The following is a 24,556-nucleotide window of genomic DNA, read 5'->3' on the forward strand; positions in this document are numbered from 1 at the left end:
TAAGTTCTAACAATGCATCTCTAAATAACACCATAACCATTTCAAGTTTACTTTAATGAAATGCATTACAAATAAATGCACTTCATGTAATAAGATCTTACTTATTAAAAAAACCCCACACTCTTTTGCCCCCTCGATTCTTCACAGTTTTTCAAATTCATTTTCCTTGAAAGTAGCTTGAGAATACACATTTTAAGTGTCTTTCAGTAAGTACACTGTAACCAATAACAGTTACTCACAATAACAACATGTCCCACATTATTTCCATGAGTTACTAACCTTGGGCAAAGTATCTTTATATTGACACTGTTTGTAAGCATCACCATAGTAATCTGCAGCTTGATTTGCTAGTTTAGCTATGATAGCATCTTTCATTTTATCTGTGGGGAGAACAAGAAAAAAACCAAAGAACAACTAAGACAATCATACATTTTACAATTGAACAGGCGATTATTTAATCTTAAAATGCAGTTATTGCTGTTTAAAGTGTACATTTAAAGCTTTACATTACAACTCAAAGGTGGGATCCCATTCTTCCCTCTCGATATCCAGCAGCAGTTTCCAGGATTTCTACATTAATTATGACACCCAAGGTTCAGTCAGTTGTACAAGAAATCTTTTGGCAGCTGCAAGCATTTATGCAGGATTAATAGTGATACTTTACCTCAAACCAACAGCAAGCTGCCAATAAAAGCCACAACAGTCCCACTCATAACTCTCACAGCTTGCTCCCAGCCCTTCCTAGTGCCAGCACAAGCACTTGTGCACCAATAGTCAAGGAATTTAGCTGAAATTTAGTTAACAAAATAGGTTTTATTTTCAGCAGGATCTGTTCCTAACCCAGTTCCATGTCAGGACTCTGAAAAGCTGCAATAGGGAAGGGACTGGTCATTTCCATTGCAGTCCACACCACTGTCAGCTTACAGCAAATATAGAAACACCACTCCTAGACATAAATAACCACAGCTCCTCAAAGTCATATCCCCTTCTTCCTATCAGTGCATGTGCCTATCTGCTGTGGCATCCCCTGCCTCATATCCTCATCCTGCTCCTGAAGCCAAAGCTGCTAGAATTGGAACATTCTGCAGCTCTCTATCTCCTTTTATACAGGAGATATGCACTATTGCTAGTGCAGGCTGGAGATTATCTCCTTTTATAAAAGAGATAAAGATAACCTCTGGCCTGCACTAGCAATTCAGCCTTTCAAGATAAGGCAGGCAATCAATGCAAACACTGGCTGTCCACTCTAAATAGCTGCCCTTAGAAAGAAGCACCCAGTGACCTTAGGTACTGACATACTGATAAGCATGACTGTGGACTATGGGAGATTAGGAATTCTCCAGAGTATGTTTATCTGCCAAAATTTAACCAAAAGAATTCCTAAGTGGCCTGCTCATACCAGCATACTTGCACATCTATCTACAAGATTTCAGACATGAGCAGTGATATACTATATTCAGCTTCTATGAAGTAAACATGTTTAAGGTATGCCAGGAAGATCTTTTCACTGCAGAACAGGATTTAGAGGACAAGCTGAGAGAAAGTAGCTTATGAGATATATTACCTTTCATCTTTGCTAGAATGTTCGTGTCTGGTGCAGTACAAACCACACAAAAAACCTAAATAACTTCCTTTCTAGCCCCACCAAACATGCAGTAGTTGCCTCTTCCTTCCTATAGTTGGACCATTAAGAAAAGAAAAATACTGCTATACTAACTACATTTCCATTAACGAGGAAAATGTTAGAGGAGACTCATCTGTCCACGCAGACAACTCAGAACGTATCTTTCACCATCAGAAGCTTTAGTTTTTACTCAGGTATCTTTAAAATATTGCAGTTACAATGTAAGACTTGATTCAGAACAGCAAACTTGTTCAGACTTAAAGACAATTAAAGAAAACATTAGGAAAGGCTCAGAAATTAAAATAACTGGCCGGTAGTTATGTAATGAAGTTAGTTATGACTGACCAATTTGGCTTTTGCCAACACTTCCACTTTCTTTTAACTTCTAAATAAACTCAGTTCTATCAGAAATATCATTTTAGCTGGTAAGCTGATAAATGGACTATCTCACATGAGAGAAAGCCTAGAAAATTCCAAGTAAGGTAAATAGTCAATGCAGCAAGAAGCTTAATTTCTGTTTTGAGATCTAACTTTGAAGGATTTGCGCTTGAAAAACAGGTTTTTGAAGGTAATCATGTTGTCAATCATGATTCTTCAGAAAATGTCTTTCCCCCCAGAGAAATGAACCTAAATACAGCAAAATCTACAGCCTTTATAATCAGATGATTATTAACCTTACTGTCTTTAAAACACTGTCAGAGTTGTGGTCTTAGGAGTAATCACAAAAATCTTCAGGTCACTGTGCACACCTGGGATTTGGATTAACCTTGTTTCGTCTTTTTCATGGGTTGGAAAAGAAGAAATCGAGACAATGACAATCTATTTGTCATGCAAAATGAAGGAAGCGCCTGCTCCGTTCCTGAAGCAAACATTTTGGGCATTTGTTGTATTAATTTATTTCAAAGCAGTATCCAAACAGTCAGAGACTAAAATACTACTACTCCTACCAGCATGATAAAGAACAAACATAATTTATCAGCTGGCTGAAAGACTACAGTTTCTTGTTGAGCTTCTCCTAAAGACAGAAAGGCTACAAGAGTTTTCAGGTATCTTCCCTATGAAGACAAGAAACATCACAGTTCAGATAACCCAAGTCTTCCTCCAAAGTATTCCAAATAATGTCAGGAGAGAGAACCATTTGTGGGCAATTGCATTTGACCTCTATGTCCTTAGCTTCTAGATGAAGAACTTTTTCTGAACAAAGAGAGAAGAGCAGAAGAGTAAGAAATTTTGTAATTTAGTACCATTCCACGGAAAATTTCTTTGAAGCCTAGTTCTCTAATAGTGGTGTTAAGATAGCTAGACTTTGAAAGTGTATTTCACAATCAACCCTTAATATCCAGGGAAACTATTTGTTGTTCTACCAGCAGAATTTCCCTTTCCGAGATCAACTGGTCATTCTAAAAGAACTGGTCAAAGAGCTTCTCTGTTAAAAGCAGGAGCAACCAAACAGAATTTGTTTCCCTTCAACTCTTAGAAAATCTCATTGGTTTCTAGCACAGGCATTTCTTTCTAAATTCTTGTGAAATCGCTCCCTAGACAGAGAAATAGGGGAGTACTTGCAAAACCCCTTATGCCCCACTTTTAGTACTCTCAGTTATTTCAGAGAGTCTTTTGTCTTCAAGGGGGAAAGGGAAAAAATATAATTCAGTAATATCATTTGTAAAGATGAAGAACATAAAAAAGCAGACAGGAAAACTGCACTGTCAGGTGAACCTAAGACAAATTCTTAAGGGACATCTGTATTTTGTGTTTAATGACCTGCAAGGAGCATGGGAAGGATCAGAAAAGGCAAACATAAAAACTTCTGAAACACCCTTGTCAGGCTCTTAGTAACTTAAAACACTTCTAAAGTTTTGGGACAAGTTGTAATATGCCCTTAAATATACAAGACAAAAACTAAAGTATACCTCTTGTCGCTTTCAAAAAAAAGACTTCTTGGGCTTGAGCCAGCATAATAAGACTGAGAGTCCCAACTGTGTCTGGAGAGATGTCCACTGTAGGTTCTCGATTCAAGGCTGACAAAACTGTGTCTTTAATGTGTTGAAAAGCACCACTAGCAAACTAAATAAAACAAAATAATATATTATCACCCATTCTTTTCATTTGCATTTTCCCACTAACAAATACAATACATATAATTTTTTTTTAAAGTTTCTTTGATGTATGGTCTCCCATTTATTGTTTAGTCACTAAAAACAACCTCTTGTGACCTCTTGTTCTTGTAGCCACTTACAATGAGACCATTATCATAACAGACTGTAAATAATGGTATATAGGTTACACCTAACAGCCTAAGATTTTAATGCATTCCAGAAAGACATAAGAGATTATTACTCTAATACTTGTGAAAACTAAGATTTATACTAGCTAAAATTATTAAATCCTAAGCTGAAGGTTTAGCTACCAATTCACTTGAAGGAAGGAGAATGCGGAACTCTATAGAATTATATCCTCCAAATATGATAAACAAATATGTCACAAGACAAGGTACACAGCCAATCCATCTTTGCAATTAAGAGCAGGAAAATATGTACATATATATTTTAACATATAGTTTTAAAATTGAGAGATACTTGTTTGATGTTTTAACAATACAAATTCTGAATTCATAAGCAGAAGCAGGGAGCCTCTGTACCTGATAGTGCTTAGCTGCAGCTTTTAGTCCTTCATCATTATCCAGATTCTGTTCTGCTGCAATCTGGCTTGCCAATGCTCCACAGTTGAACAAAACACAGGTCTTCTCATATCCCAAACTTGCCAGAGCTGCAGGCAAGACAGACAGTTAGCCAGACTGTTAAGAAAATAAACTTCAGTTCTCTAGCATCCTACACACGAGGCCAACAGTACTCTTATCAGTAAAGGTACCAACAGTTTCAAGTAAAAACAAACAAACAAAACCCCAATCCCACTGAACTTTTTAAGCTGAAGCCATCCTCAATCTGAAGACTGTAAAGTCTAATTTAGTACTACCACAAAATGTTTCCATGTGAGCAACTACAGAAAGCAACACTAAACATAAAAGCAGTAGCATGAAAATGTATTCAAAATAATTTCCAAGTCTTTCTAACTAGAGTGCAGCCTTTTGGCTCTTGAAGTATTGATTACCAAGTGGTCATCTGAAATATGAACTTCCACACATTAATCACTTTGCAATAACTGACCAATTACAAGGACATTTTCTGTTTTCTATTTACTTAAATGTAGGGAAATTTTCACTTTTAAAGCTATTGTTTCAGGCTGAAAATGCTGAGAAATATCTTCTTTATACATGTACTGAAACAGTTAAGGATTTACTTAGTTAAAACTTGATCTCACTAGGCAGCAGTGTAGACTGCTCAAAGCTATTCCTGCAGTACTTCTTCAGCCCAGAGGATGGAGCCCACACTTCTGAAACTAGAAATACCTGAACTGGAACCATTTTGAATATTAATTGCTTTCAAAAGGTTAGATGCCCTAGGAAAGTGCTTGAAAAAAACAAATACTGTAGATAATAGTTCCTACCAGTGTCAAAAAGCATCTAGACAGTCCTCCTGGAGAATACAGGAGGGACAACTACTGAATTTTCAATTTCACAAACCCAGGTACAGTTATCATTAAAACATGAAGGTACTCAAGATGTACATTTCTTTCATTTCACTGACATCCAGCCTCCTTAAACAGCTACATATTTATCTAACACCTCTCTGAAGCTTCTATGTTAGTGCTCACTAACCTGCACCAAGTTTTCAGCAAGCAAGCCTAAATCTGACATGCCATTTTCTCCACTTTTTTCTGAGTTACACTGTCACAGTCACTATTTTACCTAGATCATCTCCCTTCTCTAAGTTTATTTTCCAGAATTTTTCTAAGAGTAAGGTCTTGAACTTGGACAAAAGTTGTTTAGACTTGGAAAAAACTAAAACTCAAGACAGGACAGAAAACATGACTTGAAAGTTTCTGAAGTGCAGAATTACTTTATACTCTGGACCACACCACAAGTGTGATTTACTACAGCAATACAGATTTTCCACAGACTCATCTGTTTCCAGCACTACCTATTAACTTAGTCAATATATTTCAGATGATGTGTCATGCTGTGAACTCAGCCACTTTTCAAGCAGTCACAGTATCTGTCAGCTACCACTGTGATACAGACTTGGGATCCAGGGGAAGGTGGGAAGCAAACAGCCCAGCACCACAGCAAGAGCCAGAACTCTCAATTTGCATCCCTGCATCTTATTGCCACAGACATCTCAGGAGTTTTATGCTGAATTTCTATCTGGAAACTCCTCTTAGAAGTCAAGAGAAATTTTTCTTCCTGGATTACTGATAAATTTGCTTTACACTGAGAAATCTCACCACCAATTCTGATATCTTTTTGTTAATTTCTTCCCACCAAGATCTGCTTCAAAGTTTCAAAATGACCCTAATCCCATTGTTTGTTAACTGAGCATTACTCACATCTCAGTTAAAAACTTCTTTGATATTTGACACAGACTGCTGCATAAATTTTTGGCCATCTACCTCACAGATTATTTAGACTAGCATATAATTAACCTGCAGACAAGCAAGCTTCCTCAAGCTGCAGTAACATCACATTTATTCAAATTCTTACGGTAATCATCATTGTTATGGTTACTGGTTTTTTTCTCACAATTATTACAGATCTCTAGTGATTCACAGACTATGTTTCCATCATAATTAAACATTTCTGAATTTCTTTACAAAGAAATAGATTCAATCCTCATTAAATATTAGGCCAAAGAAGAAAGAACAAGCCAAATTCTGAGAAAAAAACCAAAGCATCTCCAGGAAGGTTTCCAATTATCCAGGACTTCTTAGAACAGTTGGAACAGAAAGCAAAGATCATCTGAGTATGCATAGGTAGGCATAGGTGTGTTGTTACAGATATAGTTTACACAAGTGCAACTGTTAGCATGTGTATTCAGAACATAGGAAACTGCAAAGATTTCCAGTAGTTGCTAACAGAGAACTGTATAAAGCAGGAAAAAACTTTAATAAAAATAAAACCAGAGTAAAGTTCAAACATCTTTTTCAGGCTTTGTCTGGAACTTCAAAATTGCCATGGTCATCTTGCAATGCTGATCATGATGAACACTTAGGTATAAATAGAAATACTAAAAAATGATGACACACAACTGAACCACTCCTCACTCACTCAAAGGATTTAGGCTTACTTCTATACTGGCAAGTAACCCTGAATTTGTGTGCAGGATTGTCCCTCTATGACTAAACAAATCAGACTCAAACTCGTTATGTTCATGAGAAAAAAATACAACTTTTTTTTTTCCCAAGTGTTTAAATCTGTATGAAAATATTTCAAAAACAAGTGATAGAAGAGTAATTTTGGAGCACAGGGAAATAATTCTATTCTCTTGAAAATGTGGTATCAAGACTAGGTTACTGAACTAGTCAGCTACCATCATTCCTCTTCTGGAGTGGACTCACTCACTCCTAAGCACTCTTCATCTTACTCATTTAGAACAGGAAGAGCTGCATTACCCAAAATCTACTGGATCTTAATGTTAACATGAACAATTCTGATTAGTATCAACTGGAGTTGTTCCCAGAAGACATCTGAGAAGCAGACAGTACAACTATTATCAGACTGCACATCTATTTGTGCCTCTGGAAATCTAATATAAAATCTCAATTTTGTAAAAATTCTTTGCATGGTGCTTACATGTTCATTATCAATGTTAAAGAAGTTATTAATCCGTTACCAATACAGCTGAATTCTATGTTGAAACTTGAAAGCTACGTTCAGAATGCTAGAAAGACATTAATTCAACTACATAAAAACATTCTCAAAGTTTAGTATCATTAATACTTGGGTTTTTTGCTACATTCACGTACCCAGTTTGGCAGATCCTCCAAAAAGCGATCCTTTGTCAAAAGCATCTTTCCATGTAAATGTTACACAGACCTGGAAATTGTGAAAAACAAAGATCTTTACCTCTAAAATCAAATATAACCTTAAAATACCCCAAATCTATTTATTTAGTCCTTATATTCTAATTGCATAAAACCTTTCATTTACTTCTTGGAACATTACAAACATTCTGGAAGTTGCAGGAAATCATCAAGAAGTATTCAAAACAAAATTATGCTACATTTTTTCCTTTCTGTTAGTTTGCTCAAAACATTTCAAGTAGACAAGACAGAAATTGTCAGAATCATTTTTCAGCTCTGTTTGTGGTCTGAGCAACAGATAAATCTTTTTCTGAACAAGATGCTCTTCTTCCAGTAAGCCTGTTGGGTTGGTATAATCACAGTTTAAAGAAACCACCCAATCAGGCAGTTTCCAGTGTGCCAAATTATCTGTGTATTTGGAGCTGTTGTGAAATACCAAAATCCACTCATTATTATGATTGAATTCAATAGCAGCATTATCAGAAAATGCCCTCAGGAAAGAGAATGGAGGTAGAAACAGTGTGTTTTATTTATACTTCCAGCATACACTTCAGAAGCAATGCAAACACTTCATTGAATCTGCTGACAAGTTCCACAATTCAATTCCTTTTTCATCTGATCAAGTAATTGTAGGCAACTGGTATCAAACCAGAAAAGATGGCAAACTTCCTCAGTTTAAAGTGCTTGGGGAGAATCACTTCAGAAGGAGCTACAGTACTGAGAGTGTATTTTCCTCTAGCAGCAGTGCTAGTGCAAGAGTAAAGTTCAAGATGTTCTGGTCCCCAGCTGCATTGCTGCTTCCACTGACTATTTCTCCCTTTAGGTGGAACAGTTCACAGACATGCAGATCTTGCTGTCTTAAGTTTTCCAGTTTTCCTTGTCTCAGGGTTTGCACATTACCATAGCAAAGCATTTGCTCACTGAAAATCAATGTGCAGTTCTTGGCTGCAAGCAAATGCAGCTACATGCAAAACTCACGTAGAAGTTAGAAACAGATTAACATTACTTAAAACCTGTAAGACTGAAAGAAATGAAGAAATTTCTCTTTTTGACCATAATATTACCATTTAAATATGATTGGTAGATAAAGAAATATAAATTCTGCCATATTTGTAAACACATTGAAAGAAAATCCACACTTTTCTCCTACAAAATACAGGAGCCTACAGATCTATTCCAGTCTCCACCTGAAGAAGCCTTCAACAGGGAGAAGTTCAGCTGAATGTCTCTCTAGAGACATGATTCTAAAGAAATAAGGCAAGAAAAAACCCCAAACCCTAACGAACACTACCTATATAAAAACTATGTCATGCACAGGCAGGAATAAAGTGATAAGCTCTTAAATGGATTATTCTGTTGTAAAGGAAACACTTCTCCTGCTTCAGAAAACAAAGATCAGATTCCATCCACTTCTATAGGTTTTCCCATAGAAATTATGAATTTAAAATCCTTTAGAACATAGCATGAAATAGACTTCCTGGAAAGCAGAGAGTTGAAGAGGAATCAGCAGAGCCCAATCCTTTCTGCCCTAGACCACAGTGATCACCTAGCCAAAGCCAAAATGTTTCACAATCTGTAAAACAAAGGCAATTACGTCCACTAGAGGTGAAGTTACAGCACAGACTGTATGTGAGCACCAACTAGAAAATAAACAGAGATTAGGAAAATAAGGCTCAGAGAGATTAGCTGTCTTGTTCAATAAAAGTACTCGTTAGAGGATTAGGTACAGGCTTTGAAGTCACACATCACAGGTGCCATGATTCAGTAACTGGTTTGGCAGTCTTCTTACCTGATTTTCAGAGAATGGAAACTTTGGTTCAATTGCACACAGCTGATCATAGTATCTAAAAAAAAAATAAAAAAAAACAGAAAATAAACACACAGCTATTAGATAAATCAAATTAATAGTTTTGGTTTATTAAACTGGCATATAAAGTAGGGAGAAGGGCACAAAAATCCTACACTCAATTAATTAAGAAGCTCATTTGTAGAAATGGAGGATTTGCAGGCTGGACAATTTCTGTCTAAAGAGATTCTTTCAGTAGAGGAGCAAGTTCAGCAGGAGGTAGTTTTTCACAGATAACATGGGAACCCTGTCTCAGTCGGAAGTAAAACAGGATCTCAGACAAAGAGATCTGATCCAGGTATCACTGCCTGATGGATGGTGGATTAGACAAGGGCACCATGCAAAGGAGTCCCTGTATACACACAGTAGACAATGACTACATTAAGTCATGCTGCAAAAGTAAATTAGGTACAGCATTTAAGATAATATTAACATGCTACACTGTACTCTCCTGATCTTACCATTATAACCCAATTTCAATGTTTTTGAAATAGATGCCATTTGCCTTGCACAGTACCAGTTGGAGAGACCAATCACTGATAAAATTCTTTAGTTGCAAACTTAATTTTCATTGGAATATATTCTAGTAGTCACAGTGAATTAAACCCACAACTTCTACATTACAATATTTTGACTAGTCACAGTGGAAGATGTTTAGGAAAGGATGCCAGAAAGATAATGTACTGAATATAGCACAGTCCCTCCCAATCTATCCAGGTAACAGTAAGGAATTCCAAGTTTTCCTGAGTGGCGATCTACACCTGCACCATTTGTTAAACATGACAGGCTAGATGCAGAACATGAAAACCTTTAACTGCTAAGAACACATATCATGTGAAGCCTGTTTCCTATACTCCTCCTGCAGCACTGGCCATGCAGCTATATGCTCAACACTATATTGTGCAAATTGTTTTATAAAGAATCTGTATTTCCAATATACAAAACACCTTGCAGTAATGGTTTTCACAGACTATGAAACAGAACTAACATTGTTCCCAGCTCCTTTCACTATTAAATATTGATCACAACAGATACAGGCATGACATGCATGTACAAGACCTGTGTTGTACAGACAATAAACGTTCATTAAAAATTCAAGAAAAATTTTCAAAACTCATATACAATAAAACCAGTGTTAGTGTATCCTTCAGTTAATTGTATCTGCCAATGTATATCAGACTACAGGTCTCTGACTTCAAATGAGCCACTGCAATTTAAGACACAATATATCAAGCCATGTCAAAAACTACAATAATCTGCAACAGCAACAGGACTTCCACCAATAAATGAATTGAAAGAAATTGCTTGTAAGGCTAAACAAAAGTCTGCAAATATTTACTGTGATGGCAATTTTATCAAGATTAAACAACTTACCAACTTTGTGAAAGGTATAGTTAAAAATAATAACTAGCCCTGAAGATTACTGCTACTATATATTTAAATATACTTCCTCCATTGCCCTGGTCTGGTCTAAACACACTTGCTTTAACATAGTATCACAAAGAACAGGAGACTTTGCATGCTGCCTCCTCTTGACTCAGTTTAATTTGTTAACTAAAAGCTGCCACTAAAGCCAAGCTGTCCTCCCACATTCCACGATTACACTGTCCTCATCTGCCATGAGGATGGAGCAAAGGAGCAAAGCTTGTCAAATGTCCTTGTGAAGCTTGGTGTGCCCAAGCCTTGGCTCCCTGCAAACAGGCTATTCTTTGTGTCAACATTACCACAGACAAAATAAGCCAGAGAGGTGTATAACTCCTCCTAAAAAGGGCTTTTTGTTTGGTTGGTTTTAAACAAGTTCAGAATTTATGTTTGCTGTTTTCTTTACTATTTTAAGCATGTGATGTTATTTCTTCTTATTAGAGAACTTGAAAATCTACTCAAGAGTTAAGAGCTCTTTAAAACTCTGCAGACAGAAAAAAAAAATCCCAGAATACAACCACATAAAGTTTTTTAGTTTTATAAATATAAACGGTATAAATATAACAGTATGCATAAAATTAAACTTATAAAAATGGTAAATGAAGATGTTAACCACAGAACAGCACAAAATCATCAGTAGAAAACCAGAAAGGAACTACAGAAGGAAAAGCCACAATGGATGCACAAGTCAGTTACACACAGAGGAGGACAGTAAATATAAAGGTGTAATTTAAAACAAAATTTACAGTAATTTAAACTATCAAGATACAAAGAATACAGGGCACAACACAGAGGAGTGGTGAGTTTGGCTGTGCCAGTGAGGAACTACAACTGCAGCAGTGAAAGGGAGGGGCACATGTCAGCAACACAGATCTAGTGCTCAAAATACAGCAATCTCTCATCACAACTGGCATTACACACTACTAAATGCCAGTAAAAAGAGGTCATCAAATGAGTAGGCAGTCAAGGTTTAAATTAGAATTTAACTAAAATTTATGTACTGCATTAAACGCAAATAATGTGCCTCCTCAAAGAATCATAAAGAAAAATCTCCTTCAAAAGAGCATCAAAAAGACCAAAGATCTGTCTTTGCTCTTCAAGATAAGAACCAGAGTCCTGAACTCACAGCTAGAAATCACAACTGCAACTTTCAGCCCTAAGGGAATTTGAGCATTCAAAATAAAACCGTGCACTCCTCCCACCCCCCTTCTATTTCCCGATTTTTTTAAAAAAAACTGCAGGAGTTGTTAGCAAAATTAAAGCAATTAAACTTGCACCAATATTCCATGTCTCCAGAAAAAGGAAATAAAATCCAGGCTATCTTTAATATTGGAGGAAGCAAGGAATCCCTTGAAGCTATAATTATACTCAGAACTTAAAAAAAAAAAAAAAAGAAAACCACCACTAAATCAAATCTGCCACGCCAGAATTTAAGGGGAAACATCTGTACCAAGCTCACCTACATCACCTTCAGAGCACTCAGATTCTCACAAAACAAAGCAAGCTTGGAAGCAGGCTGAGGTCTTTCCCAGTGAAAAGGGGCACCTCTGTCTCAAATGTTTCTCCAAGAGAAGCATTTGCATTCAGCAGCTGAACAACAGCACACCACACGCTTTCAAGCTTTACTGGTCAATGCTTGTCTAGGAGATGTGGCTCCAACAGGGCTCACTTCTTCCATAAAAGAAAAAAAAAGTCTGTAGTGACTACTCAGCAAAACAAGGCTTCTAGAAATCACAAAACCATGGGCAAATCCTAGATTAGTAGGCAGAAGACTAAGCCCTCATTTCTTAACAGTTTAATGGTCTGCAATGCTCTACTAGGTATTACGGTCTATAAAAAGCCACACGGAAGTAAAACTATGCAAATGGTATGCAAGGTTCTAATTAATTCTAAATAATTCTTCTAACCTTACTTCACCAACAACATTTTAAACTCCAACTTTAATGAAATTAAACATTAAAACTGAGCATTGTTCTTAAACACCAACAGAAAAACACTGAAAGTTGGAGAGGCAGAGATTTTCAGAGGAAACAAAAGGCATTCAGGCACTGGATACTTCAAACTTCTCGATGTGCAGACAGTTTAAAGTAACTGTGCCTTACAGAATAGTTAAGAGAATGTATGTCAGAATACTCTTACAGAGTAAGAGCAAAATTATTTTCTAGCAACTGTAATGAATATATATGGCCAGACATGGACCAAATATGCATAACTTGTTAGAAATAAGGGAAAATATACATCTGATTGTTTTATCGTCACTAACTTACAGTTATTCAGACTTTCATCCTATCTCACTTCCACTACAAAAAGAACAAATATTCTCAAGCAATACAATTAAAAATGCAGAAGTTTTAAGAGAGGAATTTCTGCATGGGAGGGATATCACTTCATGTTTACATCAGTTCAGAGCTACACCCAACAGCTCCAGTCTACTGCAAGGGCACCTGGGCCAGCTAAATTCATCTGCTGATCACCCATCACCAGCAGAGAGAACAGATCACTGCACATGGAATTGACTCAAAGCTGGTAATTAGGTAATTATGCAATTGCAAGTGGTTTCCCTTGATTATTCAGAGGGAAAACTGAGGTGAAGTTGCATACTATGGATAAATTCATTTCATAATGAGGGAGGTTCTGCTCAGCCTCTTGGCTTTCCAAAACACTACTTTTATTTATTTTTGTACCATCTCTGATGTTTGTCTGACACTCCACTGAACTCATTCAGGTTGCTCACAATGTCATGCATACATTCTGCCTTCCAGAAAAGGTGCAAGGATCAAAACTGAAAAGTGGGTTGCCTTCTTTTGGTGCTGCAAAGCAACTGTTCATGTGAAGTCACACAATGTGGCTGTGCCAAACAGGCATTTCAGACAGAAACTAACAACAAACCCGACTGGCACCTTCAGAAAAGGAAGCTCGATTCCAGCATGCTCAATTGAAGCTGAATTCCAAGGAAACATAATCTGCTTTTCAATTTGGGTAGCAAAGTTCCTCTTTCAGTTCACAGATGCTCACAATTTCCCCGACCTTCAAAGGGATAAACTCAAGTACCTTCAAAAGCATACACAGCAGTAGACATAAAATAGAGCAGGGAACTACAAAGCTACTGTAAAATACAATCAGTGGAGTCAGAGCTTTTACAGCCCAAATACCAGTGAAGGGTTGATAATCATCAGTAACTTATTTCACAAAACTTGCCTTCTTTTTGGCAAGGCACTTGTTAAGTGGGTTTTGAACGTCTCCAGAGACAGAGACTCCACATCCTCCCTGGACAACCTGTTCCCATGCTCTGTCACCTTCAACATAAACAATGTCTTCCTCATGTTGAGGTACAACTTCTTGTGCTTTAACTTATGGCCACTTCTCCTCATCCTGTCACTGGGCACCACTGAGAAGGGACCAGCACCATCCTCTCAAAACTTACCTCTGAGGTATTTCTCTGCACCCCTACAATCCTTTCCAGTCTTCTCCGGATTAAACAGGCCCAGCTCCTTGTAAGGGAGATACTCCAGAGCCCTAATCATCTTTGTGGCCCTCCTCTGGACCCTCTCCTTCCCTTTCTTCTCAACACTGCAATCCCTAAGTGTTCTAGGGAGATAGGACAATGGAGCTGTTAGTCCTAATGCAGGCTTTATGCACTTCACCAGGCACAAGGCACAGATGAACCTTTTGCTTATCTAACCTATGGTAACTCCAGCACCATAGAAACTCTATTAAACTTTCTGACAGCAAACTAACTGTGTTAAGCAGAAAAACCAAAAGGATGTGACTTCACAAATACATTAAGAAGCTGCTAAACATAGAAAACAATAGGAAATCACGCTGGTAACAAAACACAAAAACAAATCCACACACAGAACTGAACAGGAAGTGAAAAGAAAGCTGTAATAGCAAAAGGTAACACTGAAGAGAAAGAAACACCAACCCTATATGGAAAACAAAACGGTCTGTCATGGGTACAAACTGGAAGAGGGGAAATTTACGTTCAAAAAAACTTCTTACTGTGAGGGAGGTGAGGCACTGGCAGAGGGGTTTCCCCAGGGAGGCTGTGGGTGTCCCAGCCCTGCACTGCTCAAGGCCAAGCTGGATGTAAGGCCTTGAGCAACCTGGTCTAGGGGAGGTGTCCCCACCCGTGGCGGCTGCGGGGGTTGGGACTGGATGATCTTTAAACTCTCTTCCAAACACTTAACGTTCTCCGCTTTTACAATTTCTACGTACACCTAAGAGCTACTGGCAGACACAAACCCTGGGAAGGGGACGATGATGGGGACAAGGCCTTCCCCTCCCCACGCTGCCATCATGTGACAACCCACGACACCCGGGCGGCGCGGCGAGGGCCGGGGACACCGGGATGCCGCAGGACACCCGAGCGCCGGGGCTCCTGCATCCCACGGGCCGCCAGAGCCGGCCTGGCAGCCCCAGCCGCTTCCTGCCGGCAGGAAAGGCCGCCCACACCTGGGCCCGCCCGCACCTGGCTCCGGCTCCGCCACGCCCAGGGCCCGGAGCCGCCGCCGAGGCCCCGCGGGGAATCAGGGCAGGGGGAGACGGAGGAAGCGGCAGATAACGGGGGTGGGGGGCCCTACCTGAGGAGGGTCTCCAGCGAACTCTCGTGCTTGTCGAGCGGGCGGCCGAGCGCGCTCTTGCGGAGCCTGCTGAGCTCCTCGGCGGCCCGGCAGTGCTCGGCCTGCGCCTCGGCGCCCGGGTAGCTCTGCTGAATGAACTTGCACAGCGGCTTGGCCAGGTCCACCTCCGAGGCCTTCTTCAGCTGCACCGAGATGAAGTTCGTCATGGCCGACGCCGGGCGGGCGGGCAGAGCCGCCACCGACACCGCCGCCGCTCCTCGCCGCAGCGCCGGGCTCCCCTTCCCGGTCCGCCGCCGCGCTTCCGGGAGCGCCGCGCACGCGCGTGCCTTGTCCCTCCTCCCGCGCCGCTCTCCCGGTGCCGCCCCCGGAGCGGGAGCCGCTCGTGAGGGAAGAGCCCGGCCCCGAGACCCGCAAAAGGCGGGCTCACCCGTCATCAAAACTTTACGCTATTTACACATATTAACAAACAAAGGCATCAGCATTTACTGGTTCTAAATGGAATAACTTTATTAATTAGTAATCAAGTTCCTATTTGGTGGTTATATCTGTCGCTTGTGGCGCTAATTAATCCGCAGCGCAGTTCTTCCCTCAGTTTGAGTCTGGAGTGTGTCACTCGTGGTGGCTCTTGTCCGGACAGAGCGTTTTGGGATTATTTTATGCTCAAATCAAAAGGTTAGCCAAGCGTGCAAGCAGACAGAACAGCCGGATCGTTAGGGTTGGAAGGGAGATCATTAGTCCAGCACTCCTTACTGTGAAAAATGTGTATTTTATGATTGGCTTTTCGCAAATATTAAAATGAATATTATATGTGTTGTGTTGGAAAGCATTAATTCTCTTAAGTAGGGTGTTAAATATAGTTTTAGGTTATAAAAAATGTTAAAATAGAAACTATGCTACGTAGGGTACTTTTTTTAAAGAAAGGACTTGCAGCGAGACCGCAGCCACAGGACACCTAAATCTTTCAGAGAAAAAGAATTTATTGCCTTCTTATCAGAAGAAACTAACTTATTCCCGCCTCGAAGGCGCTGTTAGGATTCAGAGGAAGAAGTTGATGATGACCAGACAGAATCCTGTATTTGAGTGGAATTTATGCATCATGTATGAAGTTTATGAATATGCAGCACGCTATGGTTTTTAAGGGTTAATCCTTTGTTAACGGGGATCCTTTTTCAGGCTCATGCTGCCCAGAAAAAGGTACCCAGATGCCTGTAACTCTTTGTCTCTGTTGTCTCATATTGTCGTAATTCAAATTTTCCAAATTATTACTCTAATTGTATTACTATTTTTATAACCATTTTATTACTATTAAACTTTTAAAATCTTAAAAAAACTCCAAGTGATTGGCATTTTTCACACTGCCAAGGCAGTGTCACCTAGAGCAGGTGACATAGGAACACATCCATGTGAGTTTGGAATGTCTCCAGACATTCGCCCTGGGCAGCCTGTTCCAGTACTCAGCCATGCTGAATGTGAAGTACTTCCTCCTGTTGATGTGCAACTCCTTGTGTTTTAGTTTATGGCAATTGCTCCTCACCCTGTTGCTGGGCACCACCGAAAAGAGTTTGGCACCATGTGATGCTCACTATGCAATTACTTAATCATACCTATCCAGCTACAGCTCCTGATTAACAATTTCAAAAAATGTAGTTCAAATCTTGACAGACTCAAATCTTGATGGGCTCGGTATGATCCCCTCCTCTAAGACTATGAAATGCAGGGTTTGCTATACCCAGGACAGTTGCCTGAGCTGAAAAGGACACAGTGCTCCCTCCCCAGATGAACTCCTGGCTGTCAGAGGGTCAGCACATCCAGTGGGACCCCAGGAAGCACTCGAGATGTGACTGTGAGCTTGGCTGTGGCAGGGGAAAACTTCACCAGCTGGGAACACAAGCTGTGACATGGCAGTGACAGTCTTGAGAAAGGTGGTGCAGCAGACAGGCATGTAACGCCTCACAGGGTCCTGTTCTCAACCCACCCTAAGGGCTGCTGCCTTAAAATAAAGTGAAAAGGGGCTTCTCTGTAGTCAAAGTTGAAATGTCTCTATTGGCAGCAAAAGGAACGGATTCTCGTGTTGTGTAGTCATGGATCAGCTGTTCACATCACGCCTGCTTTCTGCTGACTCAGCCCTGCATGGCTCAGAGGAGTGAAACAGGCACTCAGCCTGCCAGGCTGGCTGTCTGGGGACCAAAAGAGAATATTCAGCCCTTGTGCTCATCTCACCCTTTCTTCTCCCCTTTGTTCTAGACAGCTAAGCCTCCAAGCCTGATATTTTCATAAGCCACCAGGTGATGACACCATAAAAGGAATGGTAAAAGTGCTTTTAAAATTACATATTTGTTCTCATGTTGCAGCAGACCATGAGTTTTGCTGTAAAGCAGGAGATCACTCCATTCTGAAAGTGTTCTGTGCTAAGCAGAGCTGTCTTTGTCGTGAATGTCTAAAGTGGTGGTGCATAAGAGGAAAAGGGTAGAGCCTGAGAAATCAGTCTTAACCACTCCTGTCACCACTGGGAGGGGCAGCTTGTCCACTATTAAACGTTCCTGTATGCAATCCAAAGATGCTGTGGCAACAGCAGCCAAGCCTTCCCAGGCATAGGGAAAGGGATGATGAAGTTGTCCTCATTCTGTGGCATCCAGTCACCTTCAGTGAGGCCCAAGTGGGTGCCCTTGGAGCTCTGCCAGATTGCTGTAGTCACAAAACATGACTATATGTTATATAGTCTATAGTTTATATATATATAGTCATACAACTATATGTTAACAGTTTCTAGCACTCCTGCACCGAGTAAACCCCCAGCTCAATCAAAACCAAGTTATAACTGACTTAATCTCACATTAAAAAAAGGTGTTTTTATCCTACAATGAACACAAAAAGTAGGCAGTTGTGCCATACTCCTATCTGGGTGCATGAGTTCCTCAGTGCTTGTTTTCCCTCAAGGCTTTATTGCCCACATACACTTGCAAGCATTTTGATCTCTCAGCTTGAGTTAGCCTTGCACTGGCCACACTTTCCTGTTCAGGGAAAACCTCCTCCCTGATCAGCTCACATTCTGATCAATCTTAAGATATACTCTTAACTTTGGACGGTTTCCAATATCAAAACCTTCTGGAGTATAGTTAGCCTGCACATCATTACAAGATACGTGGCTGCCTATCTATGGAAGATGGAAGCCATCAATACCTTCCAGCATAACACTCATAAACACGGAAAGGGTGTGAGCAGGGAAGGGCAAAAACTGCAGCTATGAGATCATAGTTCTACTTTAGAGCCCCAGTGACCTTTAGATGGCTGTTGCTTAATGAAGGGAATGACTGATGCTTTGCATTCCTGAACGTCCATCAACACAGCAGAAGAACTTTTCACTTTGTCTTAAGAACAAGTTTCCAGAACTTCAAACAAGTGATTTGCTTCTTTCCCACAGATCTCTTAATAAATCAGTACTCCTGATGGCTTTATTCTGATTATTACAATATTTAACTAGTAATGACTTGTCTCCTTGTTACCTATGTATAGCTAAGTACTATTTCCCAACTTAAAGATGAGGAAGCCACAGTCAGTAGTTATCAGTAGAGGGGGCATAATCTACATCCTCTGACTCAGAGTCCTGTGCTTTAAACAAGACCATACTTCCTTCTTCAACAGATTTATGATATTATCTAAGGGAACCACTTTAACACAGACTCCCCTAAAATGTTTAAATTCATGCAGCATAAACACATTACAGCCACATTTAAGCCCTACAGTGGTCACTGATGCATTTCATTTTAGTGCGGACATTATATGTCCCCAGCTTTCCTCTTTTTCCTAAATAACCATTTTTATTCTGTAGAGTTTGATCATGCTGCTTTATTCATAGCGTAAGAATTACCCTGTAGCAATTGCACTAACTGGCAAAGAGATGCTATAGCAAATAAATCAAAAATCAGAAAAGGAAGTGATAAGTTGTTCATTTCATTAAATCTGATGATCCTCTTGCCTAAAGTTCTATTTTATCACTCAGATCCAATCCCATTTTGATAGTCCTAACATTTTTTGTGAGATAAAATATTTAGTCCTTACTCTATCACCATTATCTTTTGACCATGAGTTTCAGGAGTGGTTATCATCATTTACCAAAATGAGGAAATGCAAGAGAAAAATATATGTCTGATTTATTTGAATCTATTTAGAAGAAGTTGTCAAATTCCTGACATATGAATGAATTCTCTCCTTAGCATCCCATAATCAAAAACACGAGGAAAAATTCCTACCATTTCCCTCAAATTTGACACTCCTTTACTCTTTGTTTCAAAATTTAGAGGTATTATTAATCCTAATTTCCTCAGTTTTAATTTGTACTCATGAAAGTTTTGTATTTCTCATATTTGAGGAGGGGCCTGCACCAGGAGATACATTGATAGTGAGCTCAGCTGGGCAGGGGCCATGCTTATCACTGTGCTCGTAGAGCTGCAATCACAAGAATCCTCAGTATGTCATCCTACCCCGTTCCAATGCTAAATAAGAAAAACACATCTTCAGTCTACATTCCAGATGTGATGCAGGTCAGAATGAAGAAGCAAGAGGCTTGAGACATAGGAAAGCATCAAATTAATACTGTTAGTACACTTACTTAGAGTATAGTGGCAATTACAGCATCACAGAATGACTAGGTTGGAGGAGACCTTCAAGATCATCAAGTCCAACTCGTGTCCTGAACACCTTAGCCAAACCATGGCACCAAGTGCCACATCCAATCTTTTTTTGAGCACATGCCAGGATGGTGATTCCACCACCTCCCTAGGCAGGCCATTCCAATATTTTATCACTCTTTCTGTGAAAAACTTCATCTTAATATCCAGCCTATATTTCCCCTGAGGCAGCTTGAAACTGTGCCCTCTCATTCTGAGAGTCGTTGCCTGGAGAAAGTGACCAACCCCCACCTGGCTACAATCACCTTTCAGGAAGTTGTAGAGAGTGATGAGGTCACCCCTGAGTCTCCTTTTCTCCAGGCCAAACAACTCCAGCTCCCTCAGTCATTCCTCACAGGGCTTACATTCCAAGCCCCTCACCAGCGTTGTCGCTCTTCCCTGGATGTGCTCAAGCTTCTCAATGTCCTTCCCAACTGAGGGCCCAGAACTGGGCACAGCGCTCAAGGTGTGGCCTCACCAGTGCCGAGTACAGGGGCAGAATGACCTCCCTGCTCCTGCTGGCCACACTGTTCCTGAGACAGGCCAGGACATCACTGGCCTTCCTGGCCACCAGGGCACACTGCTGGCTCACGTTCAGTCTGTTGTCACGCAGTACCCCCAGGTCCCTTTCTGCCTGGGCACTGTCCAGCCTCACCATCCCCAGTCTATAACACTGCAGGGGGTTATTGTGGCCAAAATGCAGGACTCGGCACTTAGACCTATTAAATTCCATCCCACTGGACTCTACCCATCCATCCAACCATTCCAGGTCTCTCTGCAGAGCCCTTCTCCCTTCCAACAGATCAACACATGCCCCCAGCTTGGGGTCATCTGTAAACTTACTAACAAATGACTCAATTCCCTCATCCACGTTATCAATGAAGATATTGAACAGAACTGGCCCCAGCACAGGCCCCTGAAGGACACCACTGGTGACTAGCGCTGTTGCCATCTTATTGCAGGAGTTCTATACTCTTGCCTCCTTATCACAAAAGTTTCATACCTTCTCAGTGTTTTCTTATGGGCAGCTTCTGAGAGCACTAACTCTTTCTTCTTCACAAAGCAGCCAACAGACTCCAGTTCCCTCCCCAACCAGCCACCCCACTCTGTTATAGCACTCTGCTTCTCATTGGTTACAGCTGTGGCCTGTTAAAGTCAGGCCTGTTGCTAATCTTTGATAATTGGCCCAGCTGCAACTCCTTAGGGGTAAGATTACTTTCTACACTATCTTTACTTTTTTATATTCTATCCCACTACAACTGACCCCAGCTGGATGCAGCACTGTTCACCACCACTCTGGGCGTGGCCATCCCACCAGTTCTGAACCCAGCAAAGAGTGCTCCTGTCCAACCCTGTGGGCCGCAGCTTTTCCAGGAGTGTGTTGTAGGAGACAGTGTCAAAGGCTCTGCTGAAGTCCAAATAAATAACATCCACAGCCTTTCCTGCATCCACCAGGCAGGTCACCTGGTCATAAAAGGAGACCAGGTTGGTCAAACATGACCTACCCCTCCTAAACCCATGCTGGCTGGGTCTGATACCCTGGCCATCCTGAAAGTGCTGCATGATGGCACTTAATATAAATTGCACCATTATCTTACCCGGTACTGAGCTCAGGCTGAGTGGTCTGTGATTACTAGGATCCTCCTTTCTACCCTTTTTGTGAATGGGTGTCTCACTGGCCAGCTTCCAGTCATCTGTAACCTTACCAGTGAGCCCGGACTGTTGGTAAATGATGGAGAGAGGCTTCAAAAGCTCATCTGCCAGCTCCCTCCTCACCCTGGGATGGATCCCATCTGGTCCCATAGATTTATGAACATTCAGCAGCTCAGCAGTTCTCTGACTGCCTCCTCCTGAATAACGGGGGGACCATTCTGCTCCCTGATACCATTGACCAATCCAAGAGGGAAGTTTTCCTGAAGGCAAGTCATCTTCCCACTAAAACCTGAGGCAAAAAAGGCATTAAGCACCTCTGCCTTCTCCTCATCTGCAGTTACCAAGTTCCATCCTGCATCTAATAAAGAGCAAAGACTCATCTTACCCTTCCTTTTATCGTTAATATATTTGTAAAAACATTTTTTTTATTATCCTTTACTGAAGTCGCCATTCTAAGTTCACACTGAGCTTTGACTTTCCTAATTTTTCTTCTACATGCTCTAGTAGCCCCCTTAAATATTTCCCAAGATACCTGACCCTCCTTCCAAAGATGATTCATCCTCTTTTTATTCTTAAGTTCCTCCAAAAGATCCTTGCCCATCCAGGCTGGGTGTCCCTCATCGCCTCGTCTTTCAGCACACAGGGACAGTCTGTTCCTGTGCCCTCAAGATCTCCATTTTGAAGCACATCCACTTTTCCTGAACTCCTTTGCTTCTAAGGACTGCTTCTCAAGAAAATCTTTAAATAAGCCTCATAAACAGGTCAAAGTCCACCCTCTGAAAGTCCAGTATAAAAGTCTCATTGATGTTCCTCCTGACTTCACCAAATATCAAGAATTCTATAACTTCATGATCACTATGCTCCAAGCGACCTCCAACCACCACATCTCCCACCAGTTCATCTCTATTTGAAACAACAGATCTAACATAGTCCCTCCCCTGGTGGGCTTGCTCACCAGCTGCATAAAAATCTTGTTGCCCAACTTACCTTTCAGCCACAAGTTAGTGACTATGTCTGATTTTTGCTTGAGGAGAGGGTGCTGGCTGAATGGTCAAGAATGAGAAGAGCATCACACGCTTAGTGCCTCAGAAAATAACATTGTAGATGTTTATAGAAAGATATTTGCCAGACCTGGAAACTGTTGACCTAGGTGAATAATTTCACCTGCTGCATTGCTCAGCATGAGCTGGCGATGTGCACTTGCAGCACAGAAAGCCAACCTCATCTTGGGCTGCATCAAAAGCAGCCTCAAGCCAGCAGGGCAAAGGAGGGGATTCTGACCCTCTACTCTTCTCTCATGAGACCCCACCTGGAGTGCTGCATCCATCTCTGGGGATCCCAAAATAAGAAAGGCATGTACCTGTTGGAGCAAGTCCAGAGCAGACCACAAAGATGATGAGAGGGCTGGAGCTACTCTCCTGTGAAGACAGGCTGAGAGAGTTGGTTTATTCATCCTGGAGAAGAAAAGGCTTCATGGAGACCTTAGAGCAGTCTCAGTACCTAAAGGGGGCTACAGGAGAGATGGAGAAGGACATTTAACAAGGGCATACAGTGCCAGTACAAGGGGTAATGACTTTAAACTGACAAAGAGTAGATTTAGATTAAATATTAGGAAAAAATTCTTTACTTTATGGGTGGTGAGACACTAGAACTGGTTGCTCAGAGAAGCTGTGGATGTCCCATCCCTGGCAGTGATCAGGGCCTTGAGATGCCTGGTCTTTCGGAACGTGTCCTGGTCCATGACAGGGGTCTAGAACTAGATCATTTTAAGGTCCCTTCCAACCCAAACTGTTCTGTGATTCTATGATTATTGTAGATGAACTAGAGCCAAGCAAACAGGGAATCCAACCAGCATCAGGGCAATATTTTCCATAAATGCTTACAAGAGTATTAGCTCTTAGGTCAACTATAGCACAGCCTAGAATTTTCCTCAAGTCTCAGCAGGCTTCAGAAATATGCCATATTACTGATCACATAATGATAGAGCCTGTGCTTGTTAATCATACACCACAGAAACATGAACAAACAGCTCTTCACTTTCTCACATCATGGTTTGTAATAGTGGGTCTTCCTATTAAGCACCATGGCATCACTAGTGTTTTCATAAATCCTATTAAAAATGTTACTATTTTTACTGCTTAGACTATTCATATCACCGTAGTTCTAGAAGATTTGCAAAGCAGAAGAGCTTGTGGAAGACAATAGCAGCTTCTAGTTCAATAGGAAATAGCTGAGAAGCTCTTGAAACATGTTTCCCAAAAGCTGAAGATGGGAATTAATTCAAGATCTGTGAGTACAAATATTAAATGTTTTTTCACAATGTATTGCATAAAACTGCTTTTAATTAGCTGTGTTATCATAGTACTGTATGTTAGGGTGCAGCCATGCTCAGCCTCCAGATACACAAGAGACAATGGTTTCAGAGGTAATTGTCCTGAAAGAAAGCAAACCATAAATGTGCAGTGCTATAGATTTACTGATACAAGTCAGGTAAGTAGAAGGCCCCAAAATGGCCACTTCTACTCTGAATGAGAGTGTTAGTGAGGATGTAAGTTTATACTCTGTTGCCCATCTATTGGTAATGGCACAACTATGCGCAAGAAGAAGTGGATGTAATACAGAATATCAGTGTAATTTAATCCCAGGCAGATTAAAATGATTACAGCTATTTACTGAAATATTGCATATAAGTTTCTGAAAAATCCAAAGTCATGCATGAGTGTTTAACTTATATTTTGGCATGAAAAATCTGTAATCAACAGATTTCATTGCAAGGTTTATGGTGGGGTTTTAGAAAAAAGTTCAACTTTTCCAAGTTGGCTGGGGCTTTGAGCAACCAGTTCTA

General features: G+C 40.6%; 1 protein-coding gene, 1 long non-coding RNA gene and 1 pseudogene across 3 annotated transcripts in view; all 3 read right to left on the bottom strand.

Moving 5' to 3' along the window:
* PDCD6IP (programmed cell death 6 interacting protein) overlaps positions 1-15,691 on the bottom strand; it is a 30,519-nt gene extending 14,828 nt beyond the window's left edge. For both annotated transcript variants that reach the window (XM_064704947.1, XM_064704945.1), the window contains exons 1-6: positions 15,392-15,691; positions 9,330-9,384; positions 7,484-7,553; positions 4,263-4,390; positions 3,535-3,688; positions 280-380 (exon numbers count right to left, since the gene is read on the bottom strand). In XM_064704947.1, the coding sequence (XP_064561017.1) occupies positions 280-380; positions 3,535-3,688; positions 4,263-4,390; positions 7,484-7,553; positions 9,330-9,384; positions 15,392-15,597 (714 nt within the window). In that variant the 5' untranslated portion in view covers positions 15,598-15,691. The remainder of the gene's footprint in view (positions 1-279; positions 381-3,534; positions 3,689-4,262; positions 4,391-7,483; positions 7,554-9,329; positions 9,385-15,391) is intronic.
* Positions 15,692-17,348: 1,657 nt separating this feature from the next.
* Positions 17,349-21,166, bottom strand: LOC135443147 (uncharacterized). Its single transcript, XR_010438841.1, has 2 exons — positions 21,062-21,166; positions 17,349-18,076 (listed from the first exon to the last, which is right to left on the bottom strand). It is a non-coding gene; the product is annotated as an uncharacterized LOC135443147 (long non-coding RNA).
* On the bottom strand, positions 20,026-21,010 carry LOC135443652 (uncharacterized; annotated as a pseudogene).
* Positions 21,167-24,556: the final 3,390 nt, after the last annotated feature.

This window comes from Zonotrichia leucophrys, chromosome 2 (assembly GCF_028769735.1).
Source record: "Zonotrichia leucophrys gambelii isolate GWCS_2022_RI chromosome 2, RI_Zleu_2.0, whole genome shotgun sequence".
Lineage (NCBI taxonomy): Eukaryota > Metazoa > Chordata > Aves > Passeriformes > Passerellidae > Zonotrichia > Zonotrichia leucophrys.